The 24,666-nt window shown below is 41.9% G+C and overlaps 1 protein-coding gene across 4 annotated transcripts in view; it reads left to right on the top strand.

Moving 5' to 3' along the window:
* fcho2 (FCH and mu domain containing endocytic adaptor 2) overlaps positions 1–24,666 on the top strand; it is a 95,071-nt gene that overhangs the window by 5,592 nt on the left and 64,813 nt on the right. For all 4 annotated transcript variants that reach the window (XM_045208038.1, XM_045208039.1, XM_045208037.1 and 1 more), the window contains exon 2: positions 21,825–21,916. In XM_045208038.1, coding sequence (XP_045063973.1) covers positions 21,825–21,916 — 92 coding nt within the window. The remainder of the gene's footprint in view (positions 1–21,824; positions 21,917–24,666) is intronic.

Raw genomic sequence — 24,666 nt, 5'->3', positions numbered from 1 at the left:
CAGGTGCGACAAAACTAGGGCCTGTAGGACCTGCCTTGTTGATAGTGCTGTTAAGAAGGTAGAGTAGCACTTTATTATGGACAGACTTATCCCCATCTTAGCTACTGTTGTATCAATATGTTTTGACCATGACAGTTTACAATCCAGGGTTACTCCAAGCAGTTTAGTCACCTCAACCTGCTCAATTTCCAAATTATTTATTACAAGATTTAGTTGAGGTTTAGTGAATGATTTGTCCCAAATTACAATGCTTTTAGTTTCAGAAATATGTAGGACTAACTTATTCCTTGCCACCCACTCTAAAACTAACTGCAGCTCTTTGCAACACTTAACAGTAATTTCAGTCGCTGTAGTAGCTGACGTGTATGGTGTTGAGTCATCCGCATACATAGACACACTGGCTTTACTCAAAGCCAGTGGCATGTTGTTAGTAAAGATTGAAAAAGAAGGGGGCCTAGACAGCTGCCCTGGGGAACTCCTGATTCTACCTGGATTATGTTGGGGAGGCTTCCATTAAAGAACACCCTCTGTGTTCTGTTAGACAGGTAACTCTTTATCCACAATATAGCATAGCTTGTAAAGCCATAACACATACAGTTGAAGTCAGAAGTTTACATACACCTTAGCCAAATACATCTAAACTCAGTTTTTCACAATTCCTGACATTTAATCCTAGTAAAGATTCCCTGTTTTAGGTCAGTTAGGATCACCACTTTATTTTAAGAATGTGAAATGCCAGAATGATTTATTTTAGCTTTGATTTCTTTCATCACATTCCCAGTGGGTCAGAAGTTTACATACACTCAATTAGTATTTGGTAGCATTGCCTTTAAATTGTTTAACTTGGGTCAAACTTTTCGGGTAGCCTTCCACAAGCTTCCCACAATAAGTTGGGTGAATTTTTTGGCCCATTCCTCCTGACAGAGCTGGAGTAACTGAGTCAGTTTGTAGGGCCTCCTTGCTCGCACGCTTTTTTCAGTTCTGCCCACATATTTTCTATAGGATTGAGGTCAGGGCTTTGTGATGGCCACTCCAAAACCTTGACTTTGTTGTCCTTAAGCGATTTTGCCATAACTTTGGAAGTATGCTGCATTGTCCATTTGGAAGACCCATTTGCGACGAAGCTTTAACTTCCTGACTGATGTCTTGAGATGTTGCTTCAATATATCCACATAATTTTCCTTCCTCATGATGCCATCTATTTTGTGAAGTGCACCAGTCCCTCCTGCAGCAAAGCACCCCCACAGCATGACGCTGCCACCCCGTGCTTCACGGTTGGGATGGTGTTGTTCAGCTTACAAGCAACCCCCTTTTCCTCCAAACATAACGATGGTCATTGGCCGGCAAACAGTTCTATTTTTGTTTCATCAGACCAGAGGACATTTCTCCAAAAAGTACGATCTTTGTCCACATGTGCAGTTGCAAACCGTAGTCTGGGTTTTTTATGGCGGTTTTGGAGCAGTGGCTTCTTCCTTGCTGAGCGGCCTTTCAGGTTATGTCGATATAGGACTCGTTTTACTGTGGATATAGATACTTTTGTCCCTGTTTCCTCCAGCATCTTCACAAGGTCCTTTGCTGTTGTTCTGGGATTGATTTGCACTTTTCGCACCAAAGTACATTCCTTAAGCCATCTAAGGAAGAGGAGGGATACATTTTTTTTATGTGGTGCATGTAGGGCTGTGGTGGTCTTGAAATTGTCAGCCGGTGATTGTCAAGCAAATAACTGCCGGTCTCACGGTAATTGACTGTTAATTAACATAAACACATTTAGCATCTCCTGGCTTACATGCATAGCCTACAAGCCACTGATGCAGACCTTTGGAACATCTAACATTTAAAAAAGTATAATGTATCCATGTAATATGCCTACACCATCACAATAATTCCATTATTTATTTTAGACCGGTCTAAAGAAACATGATATGAAGAAAATGTAGTCTATTTCAGAAGAACAGAATAGCATACTCTGAGTTGTCCTTATGTTAGGCCCTGATCTGGCTATGCCATATGGCTGTGGGCTACACTAGTTCATTTAGCAGACAAGATTTGCTTAGAATTCAGTGGCATTATTTTATAGTATGATGAATACAATTGAACATAACTGAAGAAAAATAGAAAGGATATTTTCTCCAAATGATTTTAGGGAGTGTGCTATTCTGTGTTGAGTGGTTAACAAAGAAACAGGTACTCCTATATGCTTGATTTAGTTATTTATGTAACTTTAGTTGTGATACAAACGTTGGGCTATATGTTTGGTTTTTAAATACATTCTAAGGCTGCATAATGTGACTCTAATGATGATTTGAAAAAAGTTGCATGAAAGGCATGAGCTCTACTTTGTTTTTGCGCAGGCTGCACACACTTAATCAGTCTCTCATTCACAATTTGACAAGCACTTGATAATGCCTCGAATTTCCCAGCTGCATCCACTTTGTGTGGCAGTAAAATGCCCCCTAAAAAAATCAGTGGCCGTTGTGCCCTTGTGCTGAATATAATAATTCCCTTCTCCAGGCTGCGTGCTCCGAAGCACCTCTCACTCACATGGCTCTCCGTCACATGATCAGGTCTTTTTCACAGGTTACAAGTGAAGACAGACACATCGGGGACGCAGCTGTGCGCGACCATATCCAATTCTGAGGTGCATATTGAAGATATTGGAAGAACTGTCCACATTTACTTTTCGGCAGCCAACAAGATGAGTAGGCCTAACAAACAGCAAAAGCACTAGCCTATGTCAATCTACTATCTTCCATAGTACAAAAGTTGACCTATTCTGTGTGAGAAATAAATATTCCAAACATAGTCTGGGACAGTTGTGGGATGCGATAGATGCCAAATGAATACAACCACTAGCATCAAAAAACCTGTTTTAAGCAATGAGCCTGACGCAACAGATGAGAACGTTTAGCTTAAAATGTTGATAAACTATTAGGCTATTCCTTCACATTATAAGTGCAGCAATGAGCACGCGGCAGTAGGCTATACGCACGAATGGTCCATTAGCAGGAATACACCATTCTCAAAAGTGACCACAAATGTGATTATACATGTAATGCTTTTGTTATAAAAATGCATTTTTATGGTGTAAATTATCTTCCCCAAACTTGACACTCACACGCTGCATATGTATGCCAGTTAGGCTCTACAACCATTGTAAAGCAGGTTAATCTGCTTCATTTTAAGAAGTGATTTGGCCACTTTATTTGTAATACAAACCTTATCAAAACATATAGGCCTATGGGCTGGGCTACATGAGGTGTGACTATGATTTGAGAAAGTCGCAAAGAAAAGCATGCGCTGTTTCTTGCTTTAAGCTGGGCACCATTCACAAGTTATAGGCTAATATTGGCACCCATCACACTATTCTTGATTTAATCTTGTCTTTACATATACTAAATAATGTGTGAAATGTGTTTTTTGATTTAGAATGGACAAAAAAATGGGAAAAAACATGTAATCTATGCACCTAAATAGTGAATGGAGGATGCTTTTCCCATAGTTCATTTTCATGCCAGCCATGTAGGCTGTAATCCTGTTGTAAAGATAAGCAATGTAATATTAAAATTAGGAAAGTTGATAAATAAATATATTAGGCCTAGCCTATAGAAAGCTGATGGGATCCTACTCTTTTTAATAGAGGCCATCATTGTATATTCTCATGCAGTTGCATAGCCTATAGAAATGTTGCGTAACATGAAATCATGGGCTCTCATGAAGCGTTTGATAAGATTTTTGATTAGATTTGCATTGATGTCAGAGTGATTAGAGGGACAATAGAGTGCTGAGTACCAGGCAGTTAGCAAGTTTGGTAGGCTACTAATGACCATCAGCAGCATCAGAGCTTGGAGAAGCCTAATTACCGTGACTAAACGGTCACATGGAATTTGACTGCCGTCATGACTCGTGACCGCCCGTTATCTTGAAGGCTGAGAGAGACTGAGACCCCAGCTATCCTCTCATCTCTCAACCTACCCTTTGTGCTCAGCTTCCGATACATGCCCCACAAGGACAGTGGAAGCAGAGATCAGCAGTGTGGTTAAGATGCAGGGTACACACACACTCTTGCTCTCACTCTCTCTATCACACACACACACAGATATTTTCACTGACTCTTGCCCCTCATCCATCCATGCACATGCCCTGAATTTCAAATGTCTACACGACAGCATCTCTTCCCTCAGCTAAACAAACAAGTCTTTTAGGAATGAAGGAAACCGATAGTGTAGTCACTGCTGTGCTTCCCCTTCAATGGATTTTCTACCCCTGTGTTTTAAATGAATCTGTTCCCTCATTCCTTTCTGATTTTAATATTTTCTACCCAACAGTCAATAGTATAGTGCAGATGCAGCTGTACAGAAACAGTACAGTATTCAGTATTGTTTGCAGTCTACTGTGTTTTTTATGTTGCGTTTGTTTGCATGCATAATGCATTGTGTTTACAGTAGACTCCATCTAAACCAGGAGCGTATTCAAGAGATGTTCAGATATACATGTATTGTGCAGAACAGACAGTGCTCTCTATCGTATGGAATAGCTGTGTGTCGGCTCTAAACATTAGATTTCTGTCTGCTATGTCAATATGTCTCACCCTACTGAATGTGAATACACCCCAGGCCAGGCATATAGCCTACTGCCCTCCAAGTGAACTGTCTGTCAGTGGATCAGCAGGTTGGGTTGAGAGAACACTGTAGCTCTCTATAGCCCACTAACCCAGCGTTGTGTGGAGGCAGGGCTTGTGTGTGGTGAACTGTCTGTCCCCCTCAGCGTTTCATGGGACAATAAGATGGTAGCGCGATAAACAAACAGTGTTAATAGAGCCAACAGCCCTGGGACATATTTCTCATCCCTGTGGTGAGGAGCTTATGTGTGGTGTGTGTGTGTGTGTGTGCGCACTAGTGGAAAGGGAAGGGAGCTAGTGGGAAATTATTAGACCACACACCAGGTAGGAGAAAGCTGTCCTATGGACATACACACACACACACACACACACGTCCACATAATTTGTACACACTAAAACACACCGAGAATTGTCTAGAAAATGACTGTTCACATTGGTTTGGGTTTTACTTTGATTAGCCTCAAATGTAGTTTAAAATCCATCCATCCATCCAATATGGAATGAAACATGGTGAGATGAGACACAGGGCCTAGCTACATTACCATAGCTTCTGCCCTCTCCCTCACTGTAAAGAGCCACTGTCCAAATAACAAATGGCTGCCTTTGTTTGTCTTGGCTTTTATTTGTTTTCCTCCACTGAGCATTGAATATGAGGGCATCACAAAATGACATGGTAGATAGAGGATAGGAGGATAGCTCCTCTCTCTCCATCCCTGACTCTCTCGCTCTGTGGAGAGGAATAGAGGAGCATTTTTTTGTTTTGGGTAATGGCCATGAGATTCAGTTGTGAGGTCATCAGAGATGGGGCCTTAGCCATATGACAGTTGGAGGAATCTTTTCACTCTCCGCTGGTATCTGGGGTTGGGAGGTATATGTCAACATTGAGTTGGGGAACTTGGGTTACACAGGGAACGGCTTCTCTGAGTTGAGTCAATTTATATTTTACCTCACAAATAAGGTCAATAACTTGTGCCCAGAGTTTTTCTTAGTCAGGTCATATTGTCAGGAAAACTCCTGGCCCTATAGATATTTGTACTTGGGAGCAACTTGGAAAGGCAACTTCCTCTGACAACAGAATGCTTGATTATGAATGGGGTGTGGTGGAGAATGTAAAAATATAGGCCTAGAATGGTAGCTACATGATCATGTTATGACATTGAGGAGGAGGCCTCACAGAGATGCCCATCTGTCCTACCTCCATGCAGTCATAGCGAACCTAAAGTGAGTTTACACTACAACCTTGTGTATACTTACTTAACCATGAAACTCTCCAGTCCAGTGTGAGTCAGTGAGTTACTGTTGGTTTGACATGTTGTGACAGACCTGCGTGCTGGTGCCCTGCTTGCCTCGCAGACATTTTCAAGTCACATGAGCTTCAGCGCCGTCGGCAGGCAGACATTCTGATGATGTCATAAGGGCGTCTGGGTTTACACATGCATGTGTTGAGGAGAGCTCTGTTGCTCTCCCGAGGGCTCCCTTCCTGTCTCCCACCCATTTACAGAGGAGGGGGGGGAAGAGACTTGTTAAGCTGTCACACATACTAAAAGCCTTAGTGAGTTTGTACAGACAAGGATGTTTTTTCATAGCTTTCACTTGGCCAATGTGAGAGAGTCCACCTGGGTTATAAGGACTGTTGGCCAACTAACTGCTCCAATGCTTCTTTTGGATTCATCACCGAAGTTTCCACTACTGAAGAATCAAAGGATATGTGAAATTGTTGATCTGATTATCGGATCTAAATATACACAGAAGTACAAAAGAAAGTTCCTGGCCAAGCCTAGTGGGAGTGAAGAGAACCAGAGATTGCACTCTTGGCCTCATTATTTATTTACACTGTGATGACATTTTTACATTTACATTTTAGTCATTTAGCAGACACTCTTATCCAGAGCGACTTACAGTTAGTGAGTGCATACATTTTCATACTGGTCCCCCCGTGGGAAACGAACCCACAACCCTGGCGTTGCAAGCGCCATGCTCTACCAACTGAGCTACAGGGGACCAATGATGATTCAGGGAGTAGCTTCAACCAAGGATTTGAGCTGTCTTTATTTGAATGGGAAAAATAAACCATGTTCTGTTTTTCTACATCTTACAAATCAAATCATGAAGTTTAAACGAGGATACATGTTCTGGTCTGGTGGCTAATGTTCTCTTTGCTATTGCACTTTTTCTCTTCCATTCTAGTTTGTCTGAGAATTACAGCGACCTATTTCTGGTCCTGTGCTAGAGTTCTGCTCTATGCATGGAAACTTTCTCTTTTCCTTTGTTTTGACTTGCTAAATCCATGTTATTCGTCATTGTGTACGTTTTGTGCTTGGCTCAAATGGGAAAATTGATGCTATTTCCTATCAAGATCTAATTTAGCATAATTTGTTCTACCAAAAGCAAACGGAACACATGACACACTGTTAGTGTTGCTCAGACAGAGAATAGCTAAGGCCAGAAAGACTGTGGTACCTGTTCCAAAATGGACCTGGGGCATTCCCATCCGATATGCATCAATTAATTAGTAAAATATAGAGACCCGAACGGATCCGAGGACAACTAAACCCGTTCTGTATATATCGGATCCAGACCCGATCCGAGTGCGGGAAGCAGCAGAAAAGTCCCTTTTTTAAGCTACATTATTAACCAGAGCTGATAAAGCGCGAGGGAGCAGCGGTAGAGCGAGGTGATGCTCTAGGAGGGGCTGTGCTGTGTGTGTAGGCTACTGTGAGTGTGAGCGTGTGACACGGGAACCGGGAGGAGGGAGGGAGAGACGAGAGACAGCAACCAACCTAGCCGACTCGCACTATAGTCGAATAATACCTGCCATAGATAGGTTATTTATCATCCAATATGATTACGTAGTAGCTACATGTCTTGACTGTAATGAAACCGGGAGAAGCTAGTTAAGCTAGCTAGGCTAATTGAGGCTGCATTAGCTTTCTCATCCTACAGTTACAAACAACAACTCCATTCAGAATATAAAGTAGCAGCCTACCTGTTGGGTCTTGGTTGTTGTAGCCTATCCTTCTTCATTTTAATTCCATTTTCCATTTATTTATATCCTAACTGTCTTCATTTACACTGCTGCTACTCTGTTTTATCATATATCCTGATGCCTAGTCACCTTACCCCTATATATATCGACACTATATATACAGTTGAAGTCGGAAGTTTACATACACCTTAGCCAAATATGTTTAAACTCAGTTTTTCACAATTCCTGACATTTAATCCTAGTAAAAATTCCCTGTCTTAGGTCAGTTAGGATCACCACTATATTTTAAGAATGTGAAATGTCAGAATAATAGTAGAGAGAATGATTTATTTCAGCTTTGATTTCTTTCATCACATTCCCAGTGGGTCAGAAGTTTACATACACTCAATTAGTATTTGGTAGCATTGCCTTTAAATTGTTTAACTTGGGTCAAACGTTTCGGGTAGCCTTCCACAAGCTTCCCACAATAAGTTGGGTGAATTTTGGCCCATTCCTCCTGACAGAGCTGGAGTAACTGAGTCAGGTTTGTAGGCCTCCTTGCTCGCACACGCTTTTTCAGTTCTGCCCACAGATTTTCTATGGGATTGAGGTCAGGGCTTTGTGATGGCCACTCCAATACCTTGACTTTGTTGTCCTTAAGCCATTTTGCCACAACTTTGGAAGTATGTTTTGGGTCATTGTCCATTTGGAAGACCCATTTGCGACCAAGTTTTAACTTCCTGACTGATGACTTGAGATGTTGCTTCAATATATCCACATAATTTTCCTTCCTCATGATGCCATCTATTTTGTGAAGTGCACCAGTCCCTCCTGCAGCAAAGCACCCCCACAGCATGACGCTGCCACCCCCGTGCTTCACGTTTGGGTTGGTGTTCTTAGGCTTGCAAGACCCCCTTTTTCCTCCAAACTTAACGATGGTCATTATGGCCAAACAGTTCTATTTTTGTTTTAACAGACCAGAGGACATTTCTCCAAAAAGTACGATCTTTGTCCCCATGTGCAGTTGCAGACCGTAGTCTGGTGGTTTTATGGCGGTTTTGGAGCAGTGGATTCTTCCTTGCTGAGCGGCCTTTCAGGTTATGTCAATATAGGACTCGTTTTACTTTGGATATAGATACTTTTGTACCTGTTTCCTGCAGCATTTTCACAAGGTCCTTTGCTGTTGTTCTGGGATTGATTTGCACTTTTCGCACCAAAGTACGTTCATCTCTAGGAGACTTCAGCCATGAAGTGGTAGGCCACACAAGCTCACAGAACGGGACCGCCAAGTGCTGAAGCGCATAGCGCGTAAAAATCGTCTGTCCTCTGTTGTAACACTCTCTACCGAGTTCCAAACTGCCTCTGGAAGCAACGTCAGCACAATAACTGTTCGTCGGGAGCTTCATGAAATGGGTTTCCATGGCCGAGCAGCTGCACACAAGCCTAAGATCACCATGTCCAATGCTAAGCGTCGGATGGAGTGGTGTAAAGCTCGCCGCCATTGGACTCTGGAGCAGTGGTAACAAGTTCTCTGGAGTGATGAATCACGCCTCACCATCTGGCAATTCGACGGACGAATCTGGGTTTGGCGAATGTCAGGAGAACTCTACCTGCCCCAATATATAGTGCCAACTGTAAAGTTTGGAGGAGGAGGAATAATGGCCCCTTAGTTCCATTGAAGGGAAATCTTAACGTTACAGCATACAATTACATTCTAGCCGATTCTGTGTTTCCAACTTTGTGGCAACAGTTTGGGGAAGGCCCTTTTCTGTTTCAGCATGACAATGCCCCTGTGCACATAGCGAGGTCCATACAGAAATGGTTTGTCGAGATCGGTGTGGAAGAACTTGAGCCCTAACCTCAACCCCATCGGACACCTTTGGGATGCATTGGAACGCCGAATGCGAGCCAGGCCTAATCGCCCAACATCAGTGCCCGACCTCACTAATGGTCTTGCGGCTGAAAGCAAGTCCCCGCAGCAATGTTCCAACATCTAGTGGAAAGCCTTCCCAGAAGAGAGGAGGCTGTTATAGCAGCAAAGCGGGGACCAAATCCATACTAATGCCATGATTTTGGAATGAGATGTTCGACGAGCAGGTGTCCACATACCTTTGGTCATGTAGTTTACCTCTATCACTCCAGTATCCCTGCACATTGTATATAGGGTAATGGAACTTTATATAGCTTCTTACTTGTGTTTTTCTAAACAAAAATTGCGCCCCTGATTGATAGTGCGGCAGTATAGGCAAAATTATGGAAATGTCAATTGCATAATGCGTGTGCTACTTTTTCCACAAGGGCCTATTGACTACTGTACCTATATGTGTAAGGTACATGTTGTCTTTTGTTTGTCAGCAAAAATGGCCCAATGAATTTCCTCTCGTGAGAGAATATAGGCTAGTTGTGAGCTAACACCAGACATACAGAGGTAGTGTGAATGAAACGGTAAGTGAGACGGAATATGAGAGACTGAGAGCCATTAACAACGATTTGGCGTGAGGTCACAACCTCCCCAGCTGTCTAGCTGTTATCCTCTCCCTCTGTGTGAGTGATACCAGTGTTCCCAGTAGAAACACACGTTCGCACGTATGCTTGTGCACGTACACACTCCGTCCAGTCTTAATTTGTCAACTTCTTGCATGGTTATACTCTTGCCTACTTTTGTATAACTAAGGCCAATGTTTGTTTGCTGATTGTAGCAGAGAAGCATAGCAGGGAGTCCATGGTCTGGTCTCTCACTGGCAAAACAATATTCTATTGCATTTGGCATGCAAAACATTAAAGAATCCATTCTTTACGCTGCGTAAAAGTAGCATGTTGTATTGTATCAGTTGCTAATCATCAGCACAACTTGAATAGGCCGATTGATTCTAGTTGGGTAAATGGGCACATTTATTAAAGTGATCTCTCTCTCAGCTCTTTCTCTTTCAGCTTTCTCAGCATCTGTCTCTCTCTCTAAGTTCTTGAGAAGCTTTGAGCTCTTTCAATCGGACATTGTGGACGTCTCTAGTCTCGCTCCACAGAGGCACCGATTGATATGCACGCGCCAACCCCTCCACAGGTTATCTTTCACTGGTGTGGAGGGCAGTCTTAACAGGCCACTCACTGCCAGGCCAAGAGTAATGACTGGTCTTGAATTTCACAATGTGTGGTTAGAATTTGAATCACTCTACACCAGAGCCTTGGTCAATAAGTCTCCAAATGGGCATTTGAATTCAAGAGCCGTGTGGCACTCCTGTCTCCTAGGATCACTGAGTAAGTAGTGTTACAACATAGCATGGTTGGTTTTCAGACTCATAACCACGACATCTTTCCCTTGTATAGAACGTGTGTCTCTGTTCCTTGCGAGTCACTATGGGGGATTGTACTGGTGGGGTGGAAAAAGGAAAAACGCCCAGACCTGTTTCCTGTGATTTTATTTAGCTTTTGTATTCATTTTCGTTTCTATACTGCTGCATTCCAGGAGCACATAATATTAGCCCTTCCTGTTGCTGTAAAAATTTGTTTGGAATTGTATTTTCTCAGACTATTTTTCTCTCTCTCTCTCTGTCTGTATTTCTCACTCTCAATTTCTCTCTCTTTCTGCCTCTCTCGGTCTCTCACTCTCTGCAGCTCCCATGGTATCTAGTCATTGCGGTAGCCTAGGATATGTAAATCAGGCTGTGTGAGTCATGTGCTAAAGTCACACTATTGATTATAGCAACAGAGCTGAGGCCTGGGCTGGGTCCGAAATAGCACCCTGTTCACTATATAGTGTACTACTTTTGACTAGAGCCCTGTGCAGTGACATTTCAGATGCAGCCTGGACTGGTTTAAATAACAACACTATAACAGGAAGTCCATTTCAGACCATTGCTGTTATGTCTGTCTGCAGGAAACTACAGGGCACTGCAGAGAAGTCTATATCCTTATCCTTTTCTCTCTTTCGTTTCTGTTTGCGCTGCAAATATCTATCCTCAGATGCACTAGGCTGCAGGTTCGTTTGGCATGAGCCTTCCATGACCCCTGACCTCTCAGAGGGGATAGATAGGAGGGGGGTAAACAATATGGTGGAATGAAATGAACCCATGTGTTAAATAAGCACAGTGGGGATGATTATGTATGGCCCTGTTCAGGACACAACCAGGAAGTGGCTGTGTGGCAGTCACGGGTTAGTTCAGTTGATGAGGTGAATCACAGCTGGTGCACAGATGGACGAAATGGGGGGATTTCATATCTATGCTGTGCCAGGGTTGATGGTTTAACCAAAGCATGGGTTTCTGTCATACAGTGTCCATAAACTGCTTACAGGGTAAGGAAACCAATGTAATTGGGCGGCAGGTAGCTTAGTGGGTAAGAGCGTTGTGCCAGTAACCGAAAGGTTGCTGGTTCTAATCCCCGAGCCGACTAGGTGAAAAATCTGTCGATGTGCCCTTAAGCAAGGCACTTAACCCTAATTGCTCCTGTAAGTCGCTCTGGATAAGAGCGTCTGCTAAATGACTAAAATGTAAATGTAAAATGTAATTTTGTAGTTTGGGTGAACTATTCCTTTAACACGTTTTCTTCCAGGACAACCTTGTACATGGCTTGATTAATGCGTCCTTCACAAAGACAAATCTGCCCGATTCCAGCCTTGCTGAAGCACCCCCAGATCATCACCGATCCTCCACCAAATTTCACAGTGGGTGCGAGACACTGTGGCTTGTAGGCCTCTCCAGGTCTCCGTCTAACCATTAGACGACCAGGTGTTGGGCAAAGCTGAAAATTGGACTCATCAGAGAAGATGAACTTACTCCAGTCCTCTACGGTCCAATCCTTATGGTCTTTTGCAAACCTCAGCCTGGCTCTTCTTTGCTTCTCATTGATGAAGGGCTTTTTTCTAGCTTTGCACGACTTCAGCCCTGCCCCTAGGAGCCTGTTTCGAATCGTCCTCGCCGTGCACTTCACCCGAGTTGCCATTTGCCATTATTTTTGTAGGTCACTTGATGTCATCCTATGGTTGTTGAGTGACATTCGAATTAGTTGGCGGTCATCCCGGTCAGTAGAGAGTCGTTTTCGCCATCTGCCGGTCTGTAGCTTTGTTGTCCCCAATGTCTGCTGCTTGACCTTGTTCTTATGAACCGCCATCTTTGACATTTTAAGGATGAAAGCAACCTGATGCTCACTGTATCCCTCTGCCAGTAAAGCCATAATTGAACCCTACATTTCCTCACTCAAACCTTTCCTTTTCAACTCTTTTGGCATGGTCAATAGTAATTTTTTTATTAATATTACTTTTGAGGTACTATTAGCACTGTTTTTGCCATCCAGCTGGTCCTATTGCAAGAGGATAGTGATGACCACAGCAGTGGTTTTTATATTTTTCCTCGTTAAATAAGATTTGGTTCAGGTGATCACCTAATCAGTACCTAATTCAGTAGAATGAGGTGTGCTTGTGTTGGAATTCAACAGACACTGGAATGGAATGGCTGTCATACATGTAGAGATGCTGATATAAGACAAATTTGCAGTGGTCTCTTAATTTTTTCCAGAGCTGTATATATCTCTCACCTATACCAGGTCAACCTGGTAATATCAGGATGTAGGATGGGACATACAGTTCCGTCAAAGTATTCACACCCCTTGACTTTTTCCACATTTTGTTGCGTTACAGCCTGAATTTAAAATGGATTCAAATTAGATTTTTTTGTCTCTGGCCTACACACAATACACGTGGTTTGCAGAGTTCACAACCTGCTACACTTGTGAGAACAAGTTTTTTAAAGTTTATTTCATAGCCATCATTTACGAGATTTGTAAAATGTTTTAATTGTCTTTTGTTTAAAGTGCTCCATGTGAGCAATAAGCATGTCTGGTTTCTCTGTCCTGATAAATCAAATCAAATGTTATTTGTCACATGCGCCGAATACTGATAATGTTGAGGGAGTGTGCGCGCCTGAGCACGCATATAAGTACCTGGCCTGCTGCGCGAAAATGTAGGAAAGTGTTGTTTTTTTTAACATCCATTCCGAATGATATATTAAAACTATAGTTCCTCACAGTAAGCTATTTTGCAATGAGAATTTTTCTCCCGGTCATTTTGACCAGTAAAATTAATATTATTATCGGCCAAAAGCCTGCAATTGCCGGCTAACCGAAATCCTGTCAGAGCCGCAGCTCCATACTACTTGTCAGTGCCTTCAGAAAGTATTCATATCCCTTGATTTATTCCACACTTTGTGTTACAGCCTTAATTCAAAATGGATTACATTTTCCCCCACCAATTTACACACAATAGCCCATAATGACAAAGTGAAAACATGTTATTTTTTTGTTGTTGAAACTTTAGCAAATTGTATTGAAATTGAAATATCTAATTTACATAAGTATTCACACCCCTGAGTCAATACATGTTAGAATCACCTTTTGGCAGCGATTACAGCTGTAGGTCTTTCTGGGTAAGTCTTTAAGTGCTTTGCACACCTGGATTGTACAATATTTGCACAAAAAAAGTAATTCTTCAAGCTCTGTCAAGTTGGTTGTCGATCATTGCTAGACAGCCATTTTCAAGTCTTGCCATATATTTTCAAGTAGATTTTAAGTCAACTGTAACTAGGCCACCCAGGTACATTCACTGTCCTCTTGGTTAGCTACTCCAGTGTATATTTGGCCTTGTACTTTAGGTTATTGTCCTGCTGAAATGTGAATTGATCTCCCAGTGTCTGGTGGAAAGCAGACAGAACCAGGTTTTCCTCTAGGATTTTGCCTGTGCTTAGCTTAGCTCCACTCCATTTCTATTTGATCCTGAAACACTCCCCATTCCTTAACGATTGCATGCATACCCAGTGGTGGAAAAAGTACCCAATTGTCATACTTGAGTAAAAGTAAAGATACCTTAATAGAAAATAGTAAAAGTGAATACTACTTGAGTAAAAGTCTAAAAGTATTTTGTTTTAAATATACTTAAGTATCAAAAGTAAAAGTATAAATCAATCCAAATTCCTTATATTAAGCAAACCAGATAGCCAGGGGCACACTCCATCACTCAGACATCATTCAGAAACAAAGCATTTGTGTTCAATGAGTCTGCCAGATCAGAGGCAATAGAGATGACCAGGGGTGTTCTCTTGATAAGTGCGTGAATTGGACCATTTCTGTCCTGCTAAGCGTTGAAATTGTAACGAGTACTTTTGGGTGTCAGGGAAAATGTATGGAGTAAAAGGTACATAATGTTCCTTAGGAATGAAGTGAAGTTAAAGTTGTCAAAAATATAAATAGTAAAGTACAGAGACCCCCAAAAAATACTTAAGTAGTACTGTAAAGTATTTTTACTTAAGTACTTTACACCACTGTGCATGCCTATAACATGATGTAGCTACCACCATGCTTGAAAATATGAACAGTTGGGTTGGATTTGGCCCAAACATAACTCTTTGCATTCAGGACATAAAGTTAATTTCTTTGCCATTATTTGCTGTTTTACTTTAGTGCCTTATTGCAAACAGGATGCATGTTTTGGAATATTTTTTATTCTGTACAGGCTTCCTTATTTTCACTCGGTTATTTAGGTTTTTATTGTGGCGTAACTACGATGTTCTTGATCCATCCTCAGTTTTCTCCTAACACAACCATTCAACTCTGTAACTGTTTTAAAGTCACCATTGGCTATCGTGAAATCCCTGAGCGGTATCCTTCCTCTCCAGCAACTGAGTTGGGAAGGACACCTGTATCTTTGTAGTGAATGGGTGTATTGATACACCATCCAAATTGTAATTAATAATTTTCAATGTCTGTTTTTTATTTCTTTACCCATCTACCAATCGGTGCCCTTCTTTGCGAGTTATTAGAAAACCTCCCTGGTCTTTGTGGTTGAATCTATTTTAAATCTACTGCTCGACTGAGGGACCTTACAGATTATTGTATGTGTGTGGTACAGAGATGAGGTAGTCATTCAAAAATAATGTTAAACACTATTATTGAGTCCATGCAACTTATTATGTGACTTGTTAAGCAAGTTTTTACTCCTGAACTTATTTAGGCGTGCCATAACAAAGGGGTTGAATACTTATTGACGAAAGAGATTTCATTTTTTCATTTTAAATTAATTTGTACAATGTCTAAACACCATTCCACTAATATCATATTTAAAATACTCTTTGAAGAGGTAAGGTTTCAGTTGTTTTCGGAAGATGGACAGGGACTCTGATGTCCTAGCATCAGGGGGAAGCGGGTTGTTCTAAGTTCACAACAATGTTTAAACCACATCAGGAGACCACTTTTGAGGTCTGGGAAAAATATAATACATTTTAATTTTGGGGTGTAGTTACCCTTTAATGCAAGTGTGCACCAGCAAGAGACTGTTGTTTGGTTAGCACTGTTTCTGTAGCGCTCATGTGATTGCAGAGTATACAAAACAAATGGCCATTGGATTGATGCAAATAATCATGATGTCATTCTGCCAGGTAGGGATAAGTTACTTTGTAGTTAACATTTAATTGAGAAGGTTTTTGGGAAAGCCTTTCCATCTCTACCAGAAGAAGGTTATCATTAGCATCATCGCTAACGGCTTCACAAGGCGGTAAATTAGTTAATAGACCAATAAGGAAGAGTTCCAAACCTATCCCAGACAGTCCTAGCTAAATTCTTTTCATTGCGATAAAAAGGACTGCATTGGACCTTTTGAAGCTTGAGTGGACAAGTGACAGTGACAGCATGGAATTCAAATGAGAAGACAGAGAGGTGAGACAGGGGGAAAAAAGAACATCTCAGTTTAGGAGAAAATAGTAGCCCTGTACGACCAGATGCTCTCTGACTATGAGAGAACACATCAATGACGAGAGATCAGCTGTAGTAGCATTGTTCTCATGGGGTAATCCATGTCTCCATCAGAAAGTCTAGGGACTTTAAGGTGAACTCAGCCTTGTTGACCACCGATTGGCAGTTCCAAAGGCTGCTGGAGACTAGGAATTCCACATGCGTTGTGCGCGCAGGGTACACTAGATTAGAAGAGTTGCAGCCACGGGGTGGGGAGCGTTTGTAAAACCTACAGGGATAGAAATCATGCACATACTTGATTTCTATGAAAATAACCTGGTAAGATAGTCAAGTGAGAGAGTGGTGTGAAGCCTTCCTTGAATAATTCCACAGAACAACTCAGCAGAATGCCTTTTTTTCAGCTACAGTCTTTGCTTTGGCCGACAACACCACCGCTTGACAAGACGGCCGCATACAGCTGCTGCTGAAAAACTAGGGGAGACTGAAGTATTAACACTAATCGCTGATTGCCTAGCAGAGGTGAATAAAAATACCACCTCAACACACACCCACCTTATCAGAAAGCTATCACAAATTGACCTGAAACCAGTCCAAATTAATATTCTAACACGTCAGTCACAATTACTTAGCATTCTGCAGTTCAAAGCAATGATTAAATAGGCTACTATGTAGAGGGAAGCACATAACTAGAATTGCCCTAGCCAGACAATACCAACAACCACACTTATTGAAAGACAAAAATATACTTAGGCTACTCTTGCAGTGGTGAGTTGTCTTCCCAGGCTATAGATGAGCATGACCTTTTCTACATACTTTATATCTGATTTGTCGTTTAAGTTTATACTGAAAACATTTTACCTTCCTGAACATTTTATTAGGTACATTAAAAAAAGATTGTCAATTAAAGTGCCTTTCCCAGCAAAACTAGCTATATATAGCCTTGCCCTAGCTATGGCATTTTATTTATTATCATTATTATTAAGTTTGATCCAGGTCTAATTAAAGCCCTACAACTTATCCAGAACGCTGCAGCCCGTCTGATGTTCAACCTTCCCAAGTTCTCTCATGTCACCCCGCTCCTCCGCACACTCCACTGGCTTCCAGTTGAGGCTCGCATCTACTACAAGACCATGGTGCTTGCCTACGGAGCTGTGAGGGGAACGGCACCTCCTTACCTTCAGGCTCTGATGAGACCCTACACCCAAACGAGGGCACTACGTTCATCCACCTCTGACCTGCTAGCTCCCCTACCTCTACGGAACCACAGTTCCCGCTCAGCCCAGTCAAAGCTATTCGCTGCTCTGGCACCCCAATGGTGGAACAAGCTCCCCCACGACGCCAGGACAGCGGAGTCACTGACCACTTTCCGGAGACACTTGAAACCCTACCTCTTTAAGGAATACCTGGAATAGTATAAAGTAATCCTTCTTCCCCCAACCCCCATTTAAAAAAAAAAAAGGTGGTTGTCCCACTGGCTATCAGAAGTTGAATGCACCAATTTGTAAATCGCTCTGGATAAGGGCGTCTGCTAAATAATGTAAATGTTATGAGCTTGCTAATTTCTGCCCTCTGTTGGACAGACAGGCTCTGCAACAGGATAGTCCTTTGCTGCAGGAGGAAGTTGCCTCTAAGACCTGATCTTAGGTCAGGTATGTGTTTGACCTCATAATGCGTAGGGGTAAAATTATGGCACTGTAAGGTATTCCTCGAATGACCATAGAACTTGCCTAAACCATAGCCTACTATTCAGAGGTACATGAGGTCCGGAAAGCGCTGTTTGTACTTTTTGCACAGTGGAGTTTGTTGTGTATTTCGGCTCAGTGATGTAAACAAATTTGTGCACAACATTTGAGTGAGAGAACTTTTTCTGCATATAAAAAAGTTCTGGTATTTTTTATTTCAGCTCATGAAACATGGGACCAACACTTTACAGGTTGCGTTGATATTTTTGTTCAGTGTATTTATAATGCTGACCTACCACGTGCTTTCTTCCTGTCTGTTTGGTATTTGAGGTACATTAGCGGTGTTACTGTGTCAGCCCCATTGTCTCCTCTGCTGTGAATAGAGTTAATGCTTCAGCTGTATTGTGAAAGAGCTGGCCTTATTCAACTACTTAATGCTGAAAACAAAGACCGAGATAAAAACTGTTCAAAAGTATTGTATTTATTTTAAAACTGCATTTCCAGAGCAAGTTTAAAACCATTTATACATTGGCAACTTTTAAAACCGTGGCTCACCTAGCTTAACAGACATTTGGGCACACCTATTTGAAATGTCAGGTGACCTAATTACCATGGTTAAAATCAGCTGTGTCAATTAGCCACATCATTAGAGCTCAGCCAATTGAAATAAAGAAACGTACAATCAAAATTTGCTATAGAGGTTTGAGATGGTGGATAAGTTATCTTAGAGCTGTTGAAGGTTTGTAAGTGACTGAATGAATAAATAGGCTACATGGACAAAACACAACTTGCTCTTAAATAAATAATGTGAAGAAATAAATACTTTCAGTAAATATGATCAAACCAGAATATCCCTAGGTGAGGAGCCACTTCCCCACATGTATGAAATGCAATATCTAGCAAAGGACCTCTGCATCCGTATGCTCTGAATGTGTTGAATAGATAACTGGTCACTTTAGCGCTACTATGAAGACCTACTGCTCAAAACATTTGAACTTTTATGTTAATTATACAGTGAGGGGCAAAAAGTATTTGATCCCCTGCTGATTTTGTACATTTGCCCGCTGACAAAGAAATGATCAGTCTATAATTTTAATGGTAGGTTTATTTGAACAGTGAGAGACAGAATAACAACAAAAATCCAGAAAAAACGCATGTCAAAAATGTTATGAATTGATTTGCATTTTAATGAGGGAAATAAGTATTTGACCCCTCTGCAAAACATGACTTAGTACTTGGTGGCAAAACCCTTGTTGGCAATCACAGAGGTCAGACGTTTCTTGTAGTTGGCCACCAGGTTTGCACACATCTCAGGAGGGATTTTGTTCCACTCCTCTTTGCAGATCTTCTCCAAGTCATTAAGGTTTCGAGGCTGACGTTTGGCAACTCGAACCTTCAGCTCCCTCCACAGATTTTCTATGGGATTAAGGTCTGGAGACTGGCTAGGCCACTCCAGGACCTTAATGTGCTTCTTCTTGAGCCACTCCTTTGTTCTTGGCCGTGTGTTTTGGGTCATTGTCATGCTGGAATACCCATCCACGACCCATTTTCAATGCCCTGGCTGAGGGAAGGAGGTTCTCACCCAAGATTTGACGGTACATGGCCCTGTCCATCGTCCCTTTGATGCGGTGAAGTTGTCCTGTCCCCTTAGCAGAAAAACACCCCCAAAGCATAATGTTTCCACCTCCATGTTTGATGGTGGGGATGGTGTTCTTGGGGTCATAGGCAGCATTCCTCCTCCTCCAAACACGGCGAGTTGAGTTGATGCCAAAGAGTTCCATTTTGGTCTCATCTGACCACAACACTTTCACCCAGTTCTCCTCTGAATCATTCAGATGTTCATTGGCAAACTTCAGAAGGGCATGTATATGTGCTTTCTTGAGCAGGGGGACCTTGCGGGCGCTGCAGGATTTCAGTCCTTCACGGCGTAGTGTGTTACCAATTGTTTTCTTGGTGACTATGGTCCCAGCTGCCTTGAGATCATTGACAAGATCCTCCCGTGTAGTTCTGGACTGATTCCTCACCGTTCTCATGATCATTGCAACTCCACGAGGTGAGATCATGCATGGAGCACCAGGCCGAGGGAGATTGACAGTCCTTTTGTGTTTCTTCCATTTGCGAATAATCGTACCAACTGTTGTCACCTTCTCACCAAGCTGCTTGGCGATGGTCTTGTAGCCCATTCCAGCCTTGTGTAGGTCTACAATCTTGTCCCTGACATCCTTGGAGAGCTCTTTGGTCTTGGCCATGGTGGCGAGTTTGGAATCTGATTGATTGCTTCTGTGGACAGGTGTCTTTTATACAGGTAACAAACTGAGATTAGGAGCACTCCCTTTAAGTGTGCTCCTAATCTCAGCTCGTTACCTGTATAAAAGACACCTGGGAGCCAGAAATCTTTCTGATTGAGAGGGGGTCAGATACTTATTTCTCTCATTAAAATGCAAATCAATTTATAACATTTTTGACATGCGTTTTTCTGGATTTTTTTGTTGTTATTCTGTCTCTCACTGTTCAAATAAACCTACCATTAAAATTATAGACTGATCATTTCTTTGTCAGTGGCTAAATGTACAAAATCAGCAGGGGATCAAATACTTTTTTCCCTCACTGTAGATACAGTACCAGTCAAGTTTGGACACACCTACTCATTCAAGGGTTTTTCTTTATTTTTACTATTTTCTACATTGTAGAATAATAGTGAAGACATCAAAACTATGAAATAACACATATGAAATCATGTAGTAACCCAAAAAGTGTTAAACAAATCAAAATATGTTTTATTTTAGATTCTTCAAAGTAGCATATGCATATCCTTGCTTCAGGTCCTGAGCTACAGGCAGTTAGATTTGGGTATGTCATTTTAGGCGAAATTGGGCTGGCACAATTACCGTGTAACCGGCAGTTACGGATGAAGGCTGTCATGAAAATAAAATAACTGTCCTATATTACAAATGTTTAAACAAACAGCTGAGTGAAGACGGGATGTTTCTGCGGTACACAGACTCTTAACGTGATGAGACTTTGTTGCTCCTTGCTGTAACAAGCAAGGTGTTGTAGCAAACGAGCAGATGCAGAAAGGTGCAAGCGAGGTGCAGCACACAGAAATATAATCTATGGCAGCACATGCGGTCAGGAGCATTTTTGTTTGTTTGTTGCTATTCTAATGGTTATGACGAAGACCCGCGGTCATTTTGGCCCGGGCAATTACCAGCATCCAAAATTCCATGACCGTCACAGCCCTAGTGGTGTGTGCATTTTTTAAAATACCCATGGTGCAGCTGGACACCAATCTCCAGAGTAGTGACGGTTACTGACACACAAACAAACACAGAGTGTAGTGGTCTATCTGTGACAGTAAACTATCTACACAGTCTGACTGTTGAAGACCTATCATCAACCTCCTCCATCAATGTTATTCGGAACATACTTCATGTATGGGGATTGTGGAGTTGTTCTAGGCACTGTATAGGGAGCGCTGGAACCGTTTTAGGAAGCATAGAATCGTACAGGGACCATTAGAAGTATTCTAGGGACCATAGAACCCTGTTAGGGACCATAGAACCGTAAGGGCGTGTAGTAGAACCTGAACATTATGGCCAGGTCGACTATGGTGGACCAGTCAAGGCTGCTGAGGATGCAGTTGACAGCCATGCAGACCATGAGAACGCTCATAGTGGAGAACGCCAGCGCTGCAAAGCATGGAGGAAAGGCTTAACTCAAACTCAAGGGAACACTACAGAGCGGTTTGATGTTCTCAGTGGATGTTCTTACTGCCTACCAGTATTTCAGTCTACTAACCATCTCTCTGTTTTTGTTTTTTTCCCAGGGTGAAAAAAACAATGGATTTGATGTTCTCTACCATAACATGAAGCATGGCCAAATCTCCTCCAAGGAACTTGCTGAGTTCATCAGAGAAAGGTAAGTTGTTGATTAGCCTGGTTCCACATCTGTTTTTGCTATGTCATGTGCTACATGTGTAACCAGGCTATGGGGTTTGGGGTTTTCTTAGTTAAACTTGTTGTTCTCATCACAGAGGTGAATTTGTATCTCGAGGCTTACTTTCAAAGTTACTCAACACTCTTTTTATAGTTAACCTTTAACTTAACCGTCTGTTACGAAAACATTTCATGTTTTCTCTTCAGATTAGTCTTTTTTCTCTCAGTGCAGGTGTTGTTTTCAGTCTTCTGGTTCAATGGTTATGCAAATGAAATGTTGGGGATTTTCTGTTTTGACTTGGTATTAATTCATAGGCTAACCCTAACTTGAGATACACACGCATCTCAAGATTTGCACCCATTTCCCATTGACACCAATAGATGATTTACACACAGAAGTTTCTCTAGCCAAAGTCTTTATGGAACCCATTTTCCATTTTTTTAGCATTTTTTCATCAACCACATTTGCCTACATGTTAACTTTTTCATTAGTGACCAAATTACATTCTCAAGTCAATCATTCGCTTAATGTATGTTAAAATTGTGAGACTAGGGCTAGATGACCTATTTGCTGTAGAGGGAGCCAGTGTTGTAGTTAATCAATTACTTGATTTATACACTGAGTGGACAAAACATTAAGAACACCTGCTCTTTCCATGACATAGACTGACCAGGTGAATAAATGTGAAAGCTATGATCCCTTATTGGTGTCACTTGTTAAATCCACTGCAATCAGTGTAGATGAAGGGGACAGGTTAAAGAAGGATTTTTAAGACCTGAGACAATTGAGACATGGATTGTGTATGTGTGCCATTCAGAGGGTGGATAAGACACAATATTTAAGTGCCTTTGAACGGGGTATGGTAGTAGGTGCCAGGCTTACCGGTTTGAGTGTGTCAAGAACTGCAACTCTGCCGGGTTAGTTCTTCACGCTCAACAGTTTCCTGTGTGTATGAAGAATGGGGGTGGGGGGCGGGGTCCTAATGTTTTGGTATACTAGATTAATATTGCAGCATTTTATATCACCCAGGAGCAAACCCGATTTGGTTAATCCAACCTAAGGAATTACTGTGGAAGGTGTCCGGTGTAGCCTATTCACACAGGCTTAGGCCTATTTAGGCCACACCATAGACTGTAAACACTGGTATAGTGGACTGCATACCTGTAGCGTCTAAACCATAATAAAACCTTAATTCTACCTTCCTTGATAATTCCTCTCACACCTTGAGATGTCTTTCATTGTGTCTGAGCTCTATTTTTATAACCTCATCTGCTAAAGGTTTCCTGGTGGAATTCTACAGGAATTCCAAAGCGTACCTTCAGCCTGGGCTGGTCCATACAAAAATGATCATCACTCAGACACCTTTTTTTAATACACTGTTGTTGTTTTTTCTCATGCTACCCTTTCATCATTGGGGAACCAGTGTTTCCCCTAGGATTTTTTTCAGCAGCGGTGGCAGACTTAGGGGGGATGTGCCGCTACAAAATGCATATAGGTTATAAGTTATAAATATACTGAACAAAAAATATAAACGCAACATGCAACAATTTCAAAGATTTTACTGTTACAGTTCATATGAGGAAATCAGTCAATTGAAATAAATTCATTAGGCCCTAATCTATTGATTTCACATGACAGGGAATACAGATATGCATCTGTTGGTCACAGATACCTTTACAAAAATGGGCCTCACAATGGGCCTCAGTATCTCGTCGCGGTATTTTTGTGCATTCAAATTGCCAATCGATAAGATGCAATTGTGTTCGTTGTCCGTAACTTATGTCTGGCCATACCATAACCCCACGGCTACCATGGGGCACTCCGTTCACAATGCTAACAGCTCTGGTGGACATTCCTGCAGTCAGCATGCCAATTCCATGCTCCCTCAAAACTTGAGACATCTGTGCTATTGTGTTGTGTGACAACTGCACATTTTAGAGTGGCCTTTTTTATTGTCCCCAGCACAAGGTGCACCTGTGTAATGATCATGCTGTTTAATCAGTTTCTTGATATGCCACACCTGTCAGGGATGTAATCAAATTTGTGCACAACATTTGAGAGAAATACGCTTTTTGTGCATATGGAACATTTCTGTGATCTTTTATTTCAGCTTATGAAACATGGGACAAACACTTTACATTTTGCATTGATCTTTTTGTTCAGTGTAGCTCTCTAAGGTCTGCAATGAGTGACATGACAAGAGGGAAACTGCTTATGCACTACCCAATTTCGAAATTGCACCTTGTGCATTCTACTATTAAACCTTTCAAGAGTCATTTGAAAGCACAACCTGAGTTCCTTAACAAATAAAAACATATTTTTTTATTTGCCTTTGTTCATGTCCCCCTACATTTCCGCAACCCAAACCGGTTAGCATAGCTCTAGTCCAACAACAACAAAAAACATTTCCCCAGCTGGCTAGAATGTATAAGGCCAGCAAACACGTTCTTCACACGCTAGGAACGCATTTGCTCCAACATTATAATGAAAAGGTGCCTCGCTCCAAAAACACACGTTTTCTGGAGACTTGTGGGCGGAGTGCTGATGACGTCGCCCACTTTATGCACTTTCGGTAGCCTGATTTGCGTCCAGACTGAGTAGAAATCCGCACACAATGCGTCCCTGACCACCTCCTGAGGTGGTCAGCCAGACCTGAACACAATCAGACCACAATGCGACTTTTGTGCGACTAGACCCGACTTTTCAATACGATCTTTGTATTCTGATAGCAG

This window comes from Coregonus clupeaformis, chromosome 27, assembly GCF_020615455.1.
Source record: "Coregonus clupeaformis isolate EN_2021a chromosome 27, ASM2061545v1, whole genome shotgun sequence".
Lineage (NCBI taxonomy): Eukaryota > Metazoa > Chordata > Actinopteri > Salmoniformes > Salmonidae > Coregonus > Coregonus clupeaformis.
This window is presented reverse-complemented; position numbering and strand designations above follow the sequence as displayed.